The sequence below is a fragment of the Ictalurus furcatus genome, chromosome 1, assembly GCF_023375685.1.
Source record: "Ictalurus furcatus strain D&B chromosome 1, Billie_1.0, whole genome shotgun sequence".
Lineage (NCBI taxonomy): Eukaryota > Metazoa > Chordata > Actinopteri > Siluriformes > Ictaluridae > Ictalurus > Ictalurus furcatus.
In genome coordinates, this window is record NC_071255.1 from 22,820,190 (window position 1) to 22,832,689 (window position 12,500).

General features: G+C 39.7%; 2 protein-coding genes across 3 annotated transcripts in view; both read right to left on the minus strand.

The window, feature by feature from the left end:
- Positions 1-2,057, minus strand: part of arid1aa (AT rich interactive domain 1Aa (SWI-like)) — a 27,277-nt gene extending 25,220 nt beyond the window's left edge. For both annotated transcript variants that reach the window (XM_053632878.1, XM_053632874.1), the window contains exon 1: positions 663-2,057. In XM_053632878.1, coding sequence (XP_053488853.1) covers positions 663-1,565 — 903 coding nt within the window. In that variant the 5' untranslated portion in view covers positions 1,566-2,057. The remainder of the gene's footprint in view (positions 1-662) is intronic.
- An 8,554-nt stretch (positions 2,058-10,611) lies between these two features.
- The window catches only part of gpn2 (GPN-loop GTPase 2), a 3,663-nt gene continuing 1,774 nt past the window's right edge, over positions 10,612-12,500 (minus strand). Inside the window, exons 3-5 of the mRNA XM_053635050.1 lie at positions 11,864-12,024; positions 10,926-11,056; positions 10,612-10,709 (exon numbers count right to left, since the gene is read on the minus strand). Coding sequence (XP_053491025.1) covers positions 10,637-10,709; positions 10,926-11,056; positions 11,864-12,024 — 365 coding nt within the window. The 3' untranslated portion in view covers positions 10,612-10,636. The remainder of the gene's footprint in view (positions 10,710-10,925; positions 11,057-11,863; positions 12,025-12,500) is intronic.

The window sequence follows — 12,500 nt, forward strand, 5'->3', positions numbered from 1 at the left end:
GCTATCTGGCTGAATCCTGGCCATCCCTAATCATTCAGCTCAAATGTAGATACAGTACATTTACATGCGTATTTATTTGGTCTTACACTTGCCACGCTAGAAACTAACGCTCGAGTAACGTTGTGTCTTGCAAATAACATAGGCGTGAAACGTCCGCTAGCCTGCTCTTTTACCACGCAAAATAAAGACGTTTAAGCAAAATTAAACAGAGTAAAAGCGTTATCTATCCCTTTTCCAACGTACAGAGGCAACCCTCCACCGCAAACAATACATATTAAATACCGAAACAGCAACAAACTGAACAGCTAGATAACCTTCAGCTAATTATGGTTAAGCCATCTGGTGAGGAGAAAAGCGACTGGTAACTAGCAAATATGCCTTTGTCGTGTTTTTAGACACACACTTTCGTACCACTGGTTTGGACTGCAGCTTGTATTTTCACCGTTTTCCCCTCCACACTTATTAAAATCGCAATCCCATCACTATTTCAGTTCAAATTAAGCTGTTAAACCAGGCGGTGTATGAAAAACCAAGAAGGCAGCCATTTTATCGTATCTCTTAGCTAGACAATAGCTAGCCTAGCGTACTCATGGCACACATTCAGCACAAATAAAAAAAGACAACAAGAGGAACCACAGAAACCCGTGTAGTTTCTAACTCACCTGGTTTCTACCGAGGGTTTGACCCGTACTTCCCGGGCTCATGGGTGGCGGGTGATGGCTCCTTTGTTGCCAGCCCGGATGGCCCCCTCCATACTGGGCAGCAGCACTGATATCCGCGGCTCCCTTGTTAGCGCCTTCCTGGTTGTTGTAGTCGCTCGGCGGGTAATTGCTGTATCCGCGGCTGGAGCTCGGCGAGGTTAGGAGTTGGTTTAGAGTCGGTGTGGACGTGGCCTGTGGATTTGCAATATTATAGCGCTGATTATTGTAGGACGCGGCCATAGTCGGAGATCCTCCCGCTGGCTGCTGCTGCTTAGCCGCCTGAGCCGGAGCGCTGCGCGGAGAGTTCATGGCGTAGCCCGGGCTCGGGTACGGCGCTCGGTTCGGAAATTGTCCGTAGCTGTTGAACTGATGGTTTGGGAAGCCGTGGTCGTGCGAATTCGGTCCATACGGCTCCATCATGTTGCTGGGCGCCGCGGCTGCCATGCCAGGGCTTTGTTGTCCGCCATGTTGATGAAAAGGGCCCCGTGCGTAGTGGTGAGTGTAGCCGTAGGACGGCGGCGGAAAACCGGACCCGTGGTGCTGATGGGCCATGCCCGGGTGGTTATTCGCTTCGGGTCCGGCAGAATCATTTTGATTATTGGTGAGCCGCGGAGGATTGCCGTTGCCGTTCTTCATCTCGGACTCCCCTCCTCCTCCTCCTCCTCCTCCTCCCGTAGCATTGCCAGGCTCGGGCCGCTCGTGCAGCTCGCCGCGGCCCGGTGATCCGATCTCTGATCCCGGATCCTTATTTTCCTGCTGCTTCTCGGCCGGTACCGACTCCTCCTTTGGGTCTCGGTCCGCTTTTTTCAGCTCGGAAGGCGGGCTGCTGTTGAGAGAGGTAGCGCTGGCGACCTGAGCGGCCATGATAACCCCCCTCTCTCTCTCTCTCCCTCTCGGCGAGTCAAGTCACAATCGAACGCTAAACATCGAAACGTAAATACAACAGTTTTACAACCATTTGCCCGTATCTCGAGTCATCCCCATCCCTTACCGCCGGACCGAATCCGGGCTGCACCGTTAGCACTGCTTTTTAGAAGCACTCTGAACAGTAAACTGTGTTCCCAGGGAATGAATTTAACCGACACGGAATTTGTGGGGGTTTCTATTACAGAACTAGACTACAGCGGAGGAACGGATCACACCAGCACGAGGCTCATACAGCCATTTTACCGACACACACTGCAACAAGGAAAACCCGGAGTGGATCCTGCTTGGAGTGCGGAATGGGCTTGTTTGGCGGGGAAGGGGGAGCTTGACGTTGCATAACAGCAAGAAAAACACTTTTTTTTAGCAATACATACATTGACACACAAAATATTTCAGCTGTAATTAATATTTTGTATTTCTTGCCTACTATATTTTGTATATCTTGCTGTCAATTGTAAAATGAATTCTTTGGTTGTGAATTAACTGGTTTAGTGCTATTTGTGACCAAACACAGCCAAACAGTGTCAGAATTTTTTTTTTAATTTAATTTTTAATTTTTTAAAAATTAAATTCTCAGTGTGACCACTGTTGCAACACTGGTCTGAAGGCCACCAATAAGAGGATGTCCTAGGATTCTGTGAAACTAACTAGCTACAAACACGCTAAACAAAATAGCCTAATCTAAAAAAAAAAACTTATTTTCTCAAGGTACACTTTGAAGAATGTTTCCGTTTACGTAACCCGATTTTCTGCACAAGCCCAGATTGTGCTGACTGATGATGTAAGCAGGACATCATAATTTTCTTTAACTGTATGTCTACCGTTAGAGGATCTTCACCGGATAATCTGACACAGCGAATGCATACCATCTCACAGTCTGTTCTATTGCAGTGTGATAATTGTTTTAAAAGACTGCTGAAATCGGACAGTATAAAACCAGCTTTAGTGGCAATATTTTACAAAATTGTTTGACATCATTTACATACTTATTAAACCATTCAGGGCCTTGTCATCCTGGCAGAGAACACTCCTATCAGGAGGGAAATGTTCATACAATACAATAGAGTCAGAATAACTCTGTATTGATTTGTTTTGCTTCTCTCTACGCTGATAAGTGGACCCAAACCGCGCCAGCAAAATGCCCCCCATAAGTTTTAACTTTCATTTGTCATCTGTCTGTGTACACTGTAATAATATAATAATATATGGCAACTACATTACCCAACCACACAGATATTCAGCTGGAATTGTTGGAAAATGTCAAGAGATTAATACACTATACGCTTAACATATGAATCTCAGATGAATTGGTTTGAAATTTTAACTGGGGTTTCACAGAAATCTAGAATAAGGGAGAGTTGCTTGTGAGTGTAGCAGAGGAAGAAGTACAGAAGATAGTGCTGCTGGTGGGCGGGGCTACGACTGAAAGCAGGAAGTGAAAATGGAAAAGAAAAAAAAGAACGAGAGCGAGAGAAGGAGGGAGGGAGGGAAGGAGGGAGGGAGGGAGGGAGGGAGAGAGAGGGTAAGGAGAAAATCAGATAAAACACTGCAAGCGGTTGAAAAACAGAATACATTATTATCACAAAATAACCTCTGCCTATTTACCCTGTAGTTCACTCTGGCCTCTAAGTGAAACAGAAAGGAGGATCTCACGAGGGAAAATTATTTCTGTGCACAAGAATAAGCTCGTTTCTTGTTGCGCACGTCTCCCCGCCCCACACCCCTCTCTCTCTCTCTCTTCGTCTCTCTTTAGCTCTTTGCTGCTTGCAAAAGAAGCCCAGCACTGCTAGTGCCTGACTGTGGGGGATGGGTAGCACAGCACAGCACAGCGCGGCTTCAGTGCAGTACACACACACACACAGTACTGCTATACTGCTGGCCTACACCACACTCCAGCCTCAACCAGTGAAGTATGAAGCTCCCTCTATATGTGTTGATCAAGCCACTTTTAAATCGACATTTTGAGTATTTTAGAGGTCCAATAACGTAATTTTGTTTTAAAGATTTTTTTTCGACTTTTTTTAAAATGGAAGGAACGACTGAGCCTTAGAAACAGATAATCTGTCAGAAAGGTGCTGTATACTCCCTCAGAAAAGTGAAAAAGACCAATATTGGCCTATAGATCATGTTTTCTGTTTTGCCCCATAGCCTATCTGAGAAGCTAACAGTCAAATTAATTTTATCCCACATTCTTTGATTAGACAAGCACGATTTTTCCATTTCGACCAATTAGCTGATTTGACCTATTTTTGTTTATTAATTAATCTTCAGTAATATTTTTATCCTGGCCAGGGTGGCAGTGGATCTGGAGCCTATCACAGGAACAGTAGGCGAAAGGCAGGGACACACCCTGAAAGGGGTGCTAGTCCTTCGAAGCACAACATGCACACATTCATTTACACTTAGGGGACATTTAGAATTGCCAGTCTACCTAATGGTATGTTTTTGTGAGGTCGAAAGAAACCAGAGAACCTGGAGGAAACCCATGTGGATACAGAGAAAACATGCAGAGAAACTCCACACAGACAGTAACCTGAGTTCAGGATCAAATTGGGGACCATGCAGCTCTGAGGCAGCAACAGTACCCCACCATACCTCCAGCTAATTATGTGAATTTTACTTTTTTAAATCAATTCTAGACCATCTATTCACTCCGTTCATAAGTTATTCACAGAAGGTTGATAGGTCAAACCATTTGAATGTTACAAGCCAAAGAATGTTTAGGCCATTGCCAGTTTTGGCTATAGGAATCAGATATTGTCTGATTTTCATGAAGTTAATTTTTCATTTGGAGGATGTTTTTTGTTATATTTGTTAAATTTGTACAAATATTAACAATATGAGGTGGGATAACATTCAAATAACTGTTTATCAAGTAGCACTTGTCTGATCAAGTTTGAATAGGTTCAAACTTTCAATCAAGTTTTTGTGGATTCTAGTTTTATGCTAGTTCGTAAGATGATTCATCAGAATGACTTTTAAATAATCATAAAAATAAACATGGTCACCGCTGGCCAATCAGTTTTTTAGCAGGCATTTGACAAACTATGCATTGACCTATTGCTGAGAAATTTAAATGTACGGTATGTACACATATGGAATCTCTATTATCTTATGTGAGGGCATAGGAATTGGCCACTGGTTGGTGATCATGTTTCCTCCAGAGTCTCTAGTTTCCTCCCTCCTCACAAGAACATGCCCGTAGGTGGATTGACGACTCTAAATGGACCTAAGGTGTGAATGTGTTTGTGTATGGTGTGCTGCAAAGGACTGGCATCCCATCCAGGGTGTATCCTTGCCTTGCCCCAGTATTCCTGGGATGGGCTCTGGATTCACCCCAACTCTGACCAGGATAAAGCAGCTACAAAAGATGAATGAATGAATATACTCTATGTCTTATCACATTTATGTTAGAGACATGGACCTGGGTTCATATTAGCACCTCTGACTGAGCACATATTAGTGTTTTTGTAATCCTTACTGTTTTTCTGCAATTTTCAAAACACCAACAAAGTCAAACCAAGGACAGTTCAAATTAAACCATGCTGTTAGTTCAGAAACATTTGCTCATAGTCACTACCTTATGATTTTTAATGACTAAAATAGCTTACCAATGACTCTGTCTGTTAAAACAATTAATAAAATAATCCAACTAATATGAATAGATACTACTTTATTTATCCAGTTACAAGTTTTATAAGTTTGGCCAAAGCATCAAACCCTACATGACAGACATTTCCCAAAGTAAAGAACAGCTATTTTAAAAATGAGGTGAGTCTATTTAAAATGTACTGTTGTACTTCTGCACTTCTTCATTAGTTATTAACGTGTGGTTATTTTGCCACTCATTGTAACATGTGGTTATTTTTTATTTTATTGTTCCTGTAACTGTATTTCACATGTACCGTGTCATCAGTCAGTGCTGATGACATGTTGTGGATGTGACAGTAACATGGGCTGAAGAATATTAGCCAGATCCAAACAAATCAACTGACAGAACAGTTACTGACAGGCTGCATGAATCTACAGTTTGGGTTAGAAAGAAATCAGCCCCAGCCTTCTTCATACCATTCTGTGTATTTTTCTTTTTCTTGATGATGCTGTTGTCTTATATCTTATATACAGTCATGTGAAATATTTAGTACGCTATTTAGTTCTGTAAGGCCTACAGAAAAAAGGTTCTGGATGCCTATGAGTCTGACAAGTGATTTAAAAAGATCACCAAATTATTTGAAATACATCATTCCACTGTAAGGAAACTAATCTACAAATGGTGCAGATTTCAAACGACTGCCAATTTGTTCAGGACTGGCTGTCCCAGCAAATTCAGCCCAGGAACAGACCGTCTTATGAAAAAAGAAGTCTCCAAGAACCCCAAAATTTAATCACAGGATCTGCTAGTAAGACTTGCAACTGTTGGTGTCAAAGTGCATGCTTCTACAATCAGAAAGAGATTGCATAAATTTGACCTGTATGTGAGGCATGCCAGGTAAATAGCCTTTGCAACACTACAGTGTGCCAATGACCATACAGGCAAAGACCAGGCATTCTGGAATAATGTGGTCTGGTAAGACGAATCAAAGATAGAGTTGTTTGGCCACAGTAACAGCAGACATGTTTGCCGCAGACCAAAGACAGCTTATCAGGAGAAGCACCTCATACCACCTGTGAAGCATGGTGGTGGAAATGTTATGGTTTGGGGTTGCTACACTGCCTCAGGGACTGGACAGCTTACATTAATTGATTCAACATTAAATTTCTGCATCATATCAGAGTGGTTGTGAGGCCATATCTCCGAAAGTTGAAGTTGAACCAAAAGTGGATCTTTCAACAGGATAATAATCCTATGCACACTAACAAATTCACCAAGAAATGTCTAAATAAAAAGAAGAAATGGAGCGTTATGGAATGGCCTAGTCAAAGCCCGGATTTGAATCCTATTGAAATGTTGTGGGGGGATTTGTGGGGGGTGTATATATTTTTTCACATGACTATGTTTTTATGTGTTTAATTTATTTAGAATGGGCATACATTCTAACACATGGTGTTAAATTTTCACCTATAATTGAGAGTAATTTCGCTTACACACATTTTAAATATATGAAAAGCTTTGCAATCGGCCACAATAAATGACAGAAAAAAATATATGGTATATGTATATTGTACCAGTCAAACTCATTGCCATTAATATGAAAATAAGCAGCACATAAGCTATACTCAAGGGGGGAAAAAAGGAGGAGATTGTTCTATAGAGCCATTCTTTCAATTAGTGGTTCATTCAATCGTTTACTCTCAGACACACCCCCACATGGGAATCTACAAAGTAACCAGAGCACACACAGGGAAGTTGGGTCTTGGCCAGCAGGTTGCTGGGCAGCCGTCACACACACAAACTTGCTCTCTGAAGTGTGCTAAGCAAAGAAGTAGCAGTCTGGGAAGCCAGCGCATAGATGTGGGTGCATTCGCATAACCAATACCCCCCACCCTCACACAAACACACAGAACACAGCCACACAACAAACCTGGAGACAACAGAAACATGGGAACACTATAGGCTTACATTGTTGGTGTTGTTTTTAAGAGAGGCAATACATTTTTGTTTTAAAATAACCTGCTACATTTCCTTTGTTTTCCTTGACACATTAGATCATAATTTAGTGAGTATTTGTTTTTGTGATTTTACTATACTGAATTAAACATATACTAGTGATAAGATAATAGTCATTCTGTTTATCACATGCTCCAGAAAAAAAACAAAAAAAAATCACAGCATGATGAATAGACGCAAATGGATAAAAAGGGAAGGTCAAATCTTTATATCTTGTATTAAAATGAAAAGATTGAGGTACCATACAAGCATTTATGGTTAAATACTCAGAGGCCTAGTAGAACATAAACTAGAAGTATAGGGGAGCCAACTTGTCAAACTAGTACATACATAAGCCTAGGAAGGCAGAAACGAATTTCACATCACTAACTCCTTCTGCCTGTCTGGCTCCTGATTTTACCATGCAGATCAAACTAAAGTGTGAACTGGATTCTGGATTGAGTTTGTAGCTCACACGCTGCCCCCCCCCCCCCCCCCCCCCCCCCGCGTCCTGTTTTCAGCTGCTGCTCAAGTCTACCAAAGCCCCTGCACTTGTTTATATAAGAATCATCAATAAGATGTTTCAGAGATGTAGGACTACACATAATGAAACATGAACAATTTTGTTCAATCAGGCATGTATTATGATCACCTGGAAAAATCCACAAACATATGCAATAAAGTATGTGTGTGTTCCTCTTAGCAGAACCAACATATTGCTGAAGTTTCCTTTTGGCAGTAGATATCTTATCTATCACATAAAAGCCAATCTGAAATAGTAGTTATTTAGCTAAAGAGGTATGCTGCATAGTGCTACAACATTTCCCCACTCTGCGATGGTATGGGAGTGGTGGTGAGCATAAACAGGATATTACACAAAATAGTCAGTATTTTGTGTTTGTGCTGTCTTCCACTAAATACTACTGCAGTGATTTTTCTGCACAAAGACCCATCACATAGGCTACATATGACTTTTATATTCCACTCTTTTATACATCAGTCATTTAAACATTTCTGATATAGTTTAGGCAAGCACATTCATCAATGAAGTAAATATACTAATGTCTAGAAAGCAAAAATGAAAGTTAATATGTGTAGGAACACCTTTTTGAAAACATAGTAAGAAACATTTCCTCTTAGCTCAGGCGGGCTTACTCACAATTTCCTCATTCAATATAGCCATAACTAATGTTAAGTGTTGGTGTTAGAGTTCAACTCATACAGTATTTGTATTTAAAATTCTCTATGCAGGCTAACAAACAAACAAACAAACAAACAAACACAGAAGCCAAGTAGTCAAGTTTCCTTCTCCATTTAATAGCCCATCTTTTTAGTTGATTAATCTAAAACTGGTTAAAGATTATACAGGTAAAAACGGTGTACTTCTAATTTTATAGAGTTAGTTAATGTTATTACACTCCTCCATTGTTTAAATCAGTGCCAATTCCCAAACCAGGCTTGTACAATATCACACACACACACACACCATTTTCTTTCTGATTACATCATGTATTTATTCCTTACATGGTACATTTTGCATTACATATTTTTTTCGAATGCAAATATGTTACAATGTTCATCAGATTTTTGTCCAAAAACACAGAATTCATATCCCAGAAAGTAAGATTAGACAAATGCTTAATTTCTTTGCATCTATTTGCTCACAAAGGAGCGGTCACGGCTGTAAGTAAGCGGAATGAGGATGTTTGGCTCTGAGGCTCCACTCCATGTTTTAGCGACGCCCACACACACACAGAGTGCGCTAAGAGGCGATGCACAACCCTGTAGTCTCACGAGTCCTTCCGCGGATCACACAAGTATGCGTTAAGGTGATTATTAGCGCAAAACCCTTAGAAGACTATGAGGCGACGGAAATTGTATAGAGTGGCATGATTTGGTCAAAACAACTTAAAAATCGTAATTTTTAAACAGAAAAGAAGCCCCGAAAAGACTGGTTTTGAAAACACAAGGCACTATGTAACATAGTTGTCATCTCTCCCTCGCGTGTACAATGCATTCCAGTGTTCCTCCGCGGGTGACAGGGCCTTTACAAGGTCCAGGCAGCACATGATGGGAAAGGTGTTCCGCATGCAGCAGTCTCTCCACTGCGAGACACTCCAATGAGCGCACAAACAAGTGTTATAACGCCGTGGCTGCGTACTTTATGATATATATATATATATATATATATATATATATATATATATATATATATATATATATATATATGGCGAATACTTCTTATACATTAAAAAAAGATCATATAATACAGCCTAATACATACAGATAGCACGTTTTAACACCTAATCTGAGCACAATCTCTAAGACCTTTATTTCACAAGACAGTAAAGGCTGCATATCCAAGAAATTCACAAGACACCTTTAGGTCTGAAATAAATACAGGCCTACACATCCAATGAAAGCAATCTATATTTATCATGTCTTCTTTACGACAGCATCCTCTGGTGGAGGAAGTATGAAATGTCATCTCAAACAGTTTGGAGATCAAAATCCATAAAAGTGTTGACTGGTATAATTTCTTGCATGCTATAGTTGACTAATGGTCGATCATTTTGTTTAATGTGTTATTACGTGTGATTATCGATCACACATTTTTGCACCTTACTGAATGTACTGTTTGGAACAAGAAAACATAAATAGTACTTATACAGCATGGTTGATGTGCAGTGACCTGGTAAAAATGGTTCACGTCTCTTTTAATGTAACATGGGGTGAGAAAGTAAAAAGCTGAACATAAAGACAGCATGCATTGCATTTCAAAGCTTATAATGATTAGCTGATACGTATATTTTTCAATACACCCTTGTTATATTTCTGCATATGAATTTGTGAAAAGCTTTCTGTAGTGATCCATATATATTATTAAATAAAATAAGGACAGAACCTATTTGCAGAATAGGTAATTAACAAAAGAGACCACAGCACATATGGTAATGCATACAGTGCTGAGAAGAAAATGGAATACAATTGACGAATATTATCAATTATGTTGCCTAATAAAGTGTTCACTGAGTATGTTCAATGTTTTATTTTACAAATGAAGTTTCCTTAATTCAAGAAGAATGAAAACAATAAAAATGCACATGGTAAACAAACAGAGATGGTGTTTAACAGATATATTAATCACATAATTTTAAGATATCATATATGGTATTAAAAATGAACAGTTACTATGGAGAAAGTTTATTATTATTATTATTATTATTACAAAAGAAATTGTTCTGCAGATACCAGTCCTGATTCTGAAAATGTTCATGGTAGGTGCTCATATTGTGCCTTGTGGTTCAGGTTTCAATTTGTTTGCCTACTACAATTAATCTCATCTTAACACTTCAAAACCTTCAGTTTAGGAAAGAGAGTCAAGTCAATACCAAGTTATTAAATTAAGCTTTTATTACAGTTACAAGTCCATGACCTCTTCTTCCAAAGTCTTTTTATTGGTTTCCACATATCTCTCTTGTACTCCAAGAGCTCTGGAATTAAAAAAAAAAGTTAAGGAAATATATTTCAACAACATGTAAACAAAAACATTTTAAAAGATAGGATAGATTAATTCACTGAAATTCAACCAGCTAAGGGACAGAAATATGAGGCAGCTCAATGGTTTTAATTAATCCTTGGATACGGATCTGCCAAATGAATAAATGTTAAATTAAATATGACAAAAGCAACTGATTAGATAAGGATACAAGTTAAACTGAAAATCTGCTCCAACAGCAGCAGACATCATAGCCTGCAGATTTCTTTCCTCCAAGTCCCCAAAGCAGTAGCCATTGGCCTTGTCCACTGTGCGAAGGACCTGCATCATGCTCTGCTTGTCCTGTAGAACAAAGTATCAGGAATGTATCTAATGCCTGTTAGTTCTTAGTAACAGAGACAGAGAGAGACAGAGAGAGCACTTCTCAATACTCAAATTGATGCTTCCTCATTTCCTCTCTCCTCTGTCCTCCAGCCTGTGGCCCATAAATCAATCAAAGTCAGCTATCTTGAAGGACATATCAATTCTCTAATTGCACTACAAGTAGGTGAGGAACGAGAAAGCTTTGAGAGCAGCGAAGTGTTTCTTGTCGAAAAACCTCACGCATGAATAAATTCCCCATCTCCTTTTACATCTGCCACAATCTAAAACAAAAAGTCCTTAGGTGATTTGATGGCATTTTGTGTGAACTATAATTAAATAATTATATGCTTACAATGAGTACTGTGATTAATTGATCCTTGCATGTTTGGATATGCAAAGCTGCACAAAAGATGAGATAAATGATGTACTGTTCATTCATTCATTGTTGAATAACCCAGATATCAGTGCATTTTGTTTTATCAAGAATGTTGTTATTAACCAAACTCCAACAACAAACGGCACATCCCTGAAGCGCAGTGAGATCATCCAGCTGAGCACAGACATCAATAATTGACGTTGCTTTGAAGAGACGTTTGAGAGAGAGAAGATGTACCATTTGACTTGCTTTGATTCCTCTCTCCTCACATCTCATCCTTCTCTCACATCCCAAAGGGTGGAGCGAAGATGCGAGAAAAGGAAGCGAGGATGCACAAATAAGAAATGAGAAGCACCCACAGAGAGAGAGAGAGAGAGAGAGAGAGAGAGAGAGAGAGAGAGAGAATTAACCTGCACATTCAGAGGGACGAAGGAGACAAGACCGTAGTCCTGGATCACCTCAGCCAACTTCTCATTCAGATGATGGAACTTCTTAAAGAATGGGTCAGTGGCTAAATGTTCCACCAGGTATGATAGGTCCATAACCTCCGTGTAGTAATCAAGATTGAAGGCTTTGAAAGACGGTAACACAAGGACGATAAGGAATTAGTGAAGGAATATTGTTCTGTAATTGAGATTTTACTTGGTATCAAATTAGATCCAAGACAGTAAGGCTATTACTAAATGTAAATTAAATTTTTAAAACAACATGGTTACTTCCTAATTGATTTAATTTGGCTAAAGCTGAAGAGAAGGGTTGGAGAAAGGGGGTCCACAGTGTAAAAAGCCTATAAATGAATGGCTTGTGCTTTAAATTTCTGAATACTATATTACATATTCAACACTGTTGGCCATGCAAAACACAATGAACACAATATCACAATAAAAAGTTTGTCATGTTGGACAGGAGTTCCCAAACTTGTTGCAGCCATGTACCAATTTAACGGTAAAATAAATTTCACAGACCCCCTCGGCACAGATTTTGGAGTATAATCCGACTATTCAAATATTAGGCTCATTATTGAAATGTATACAGTGATATTTAAGG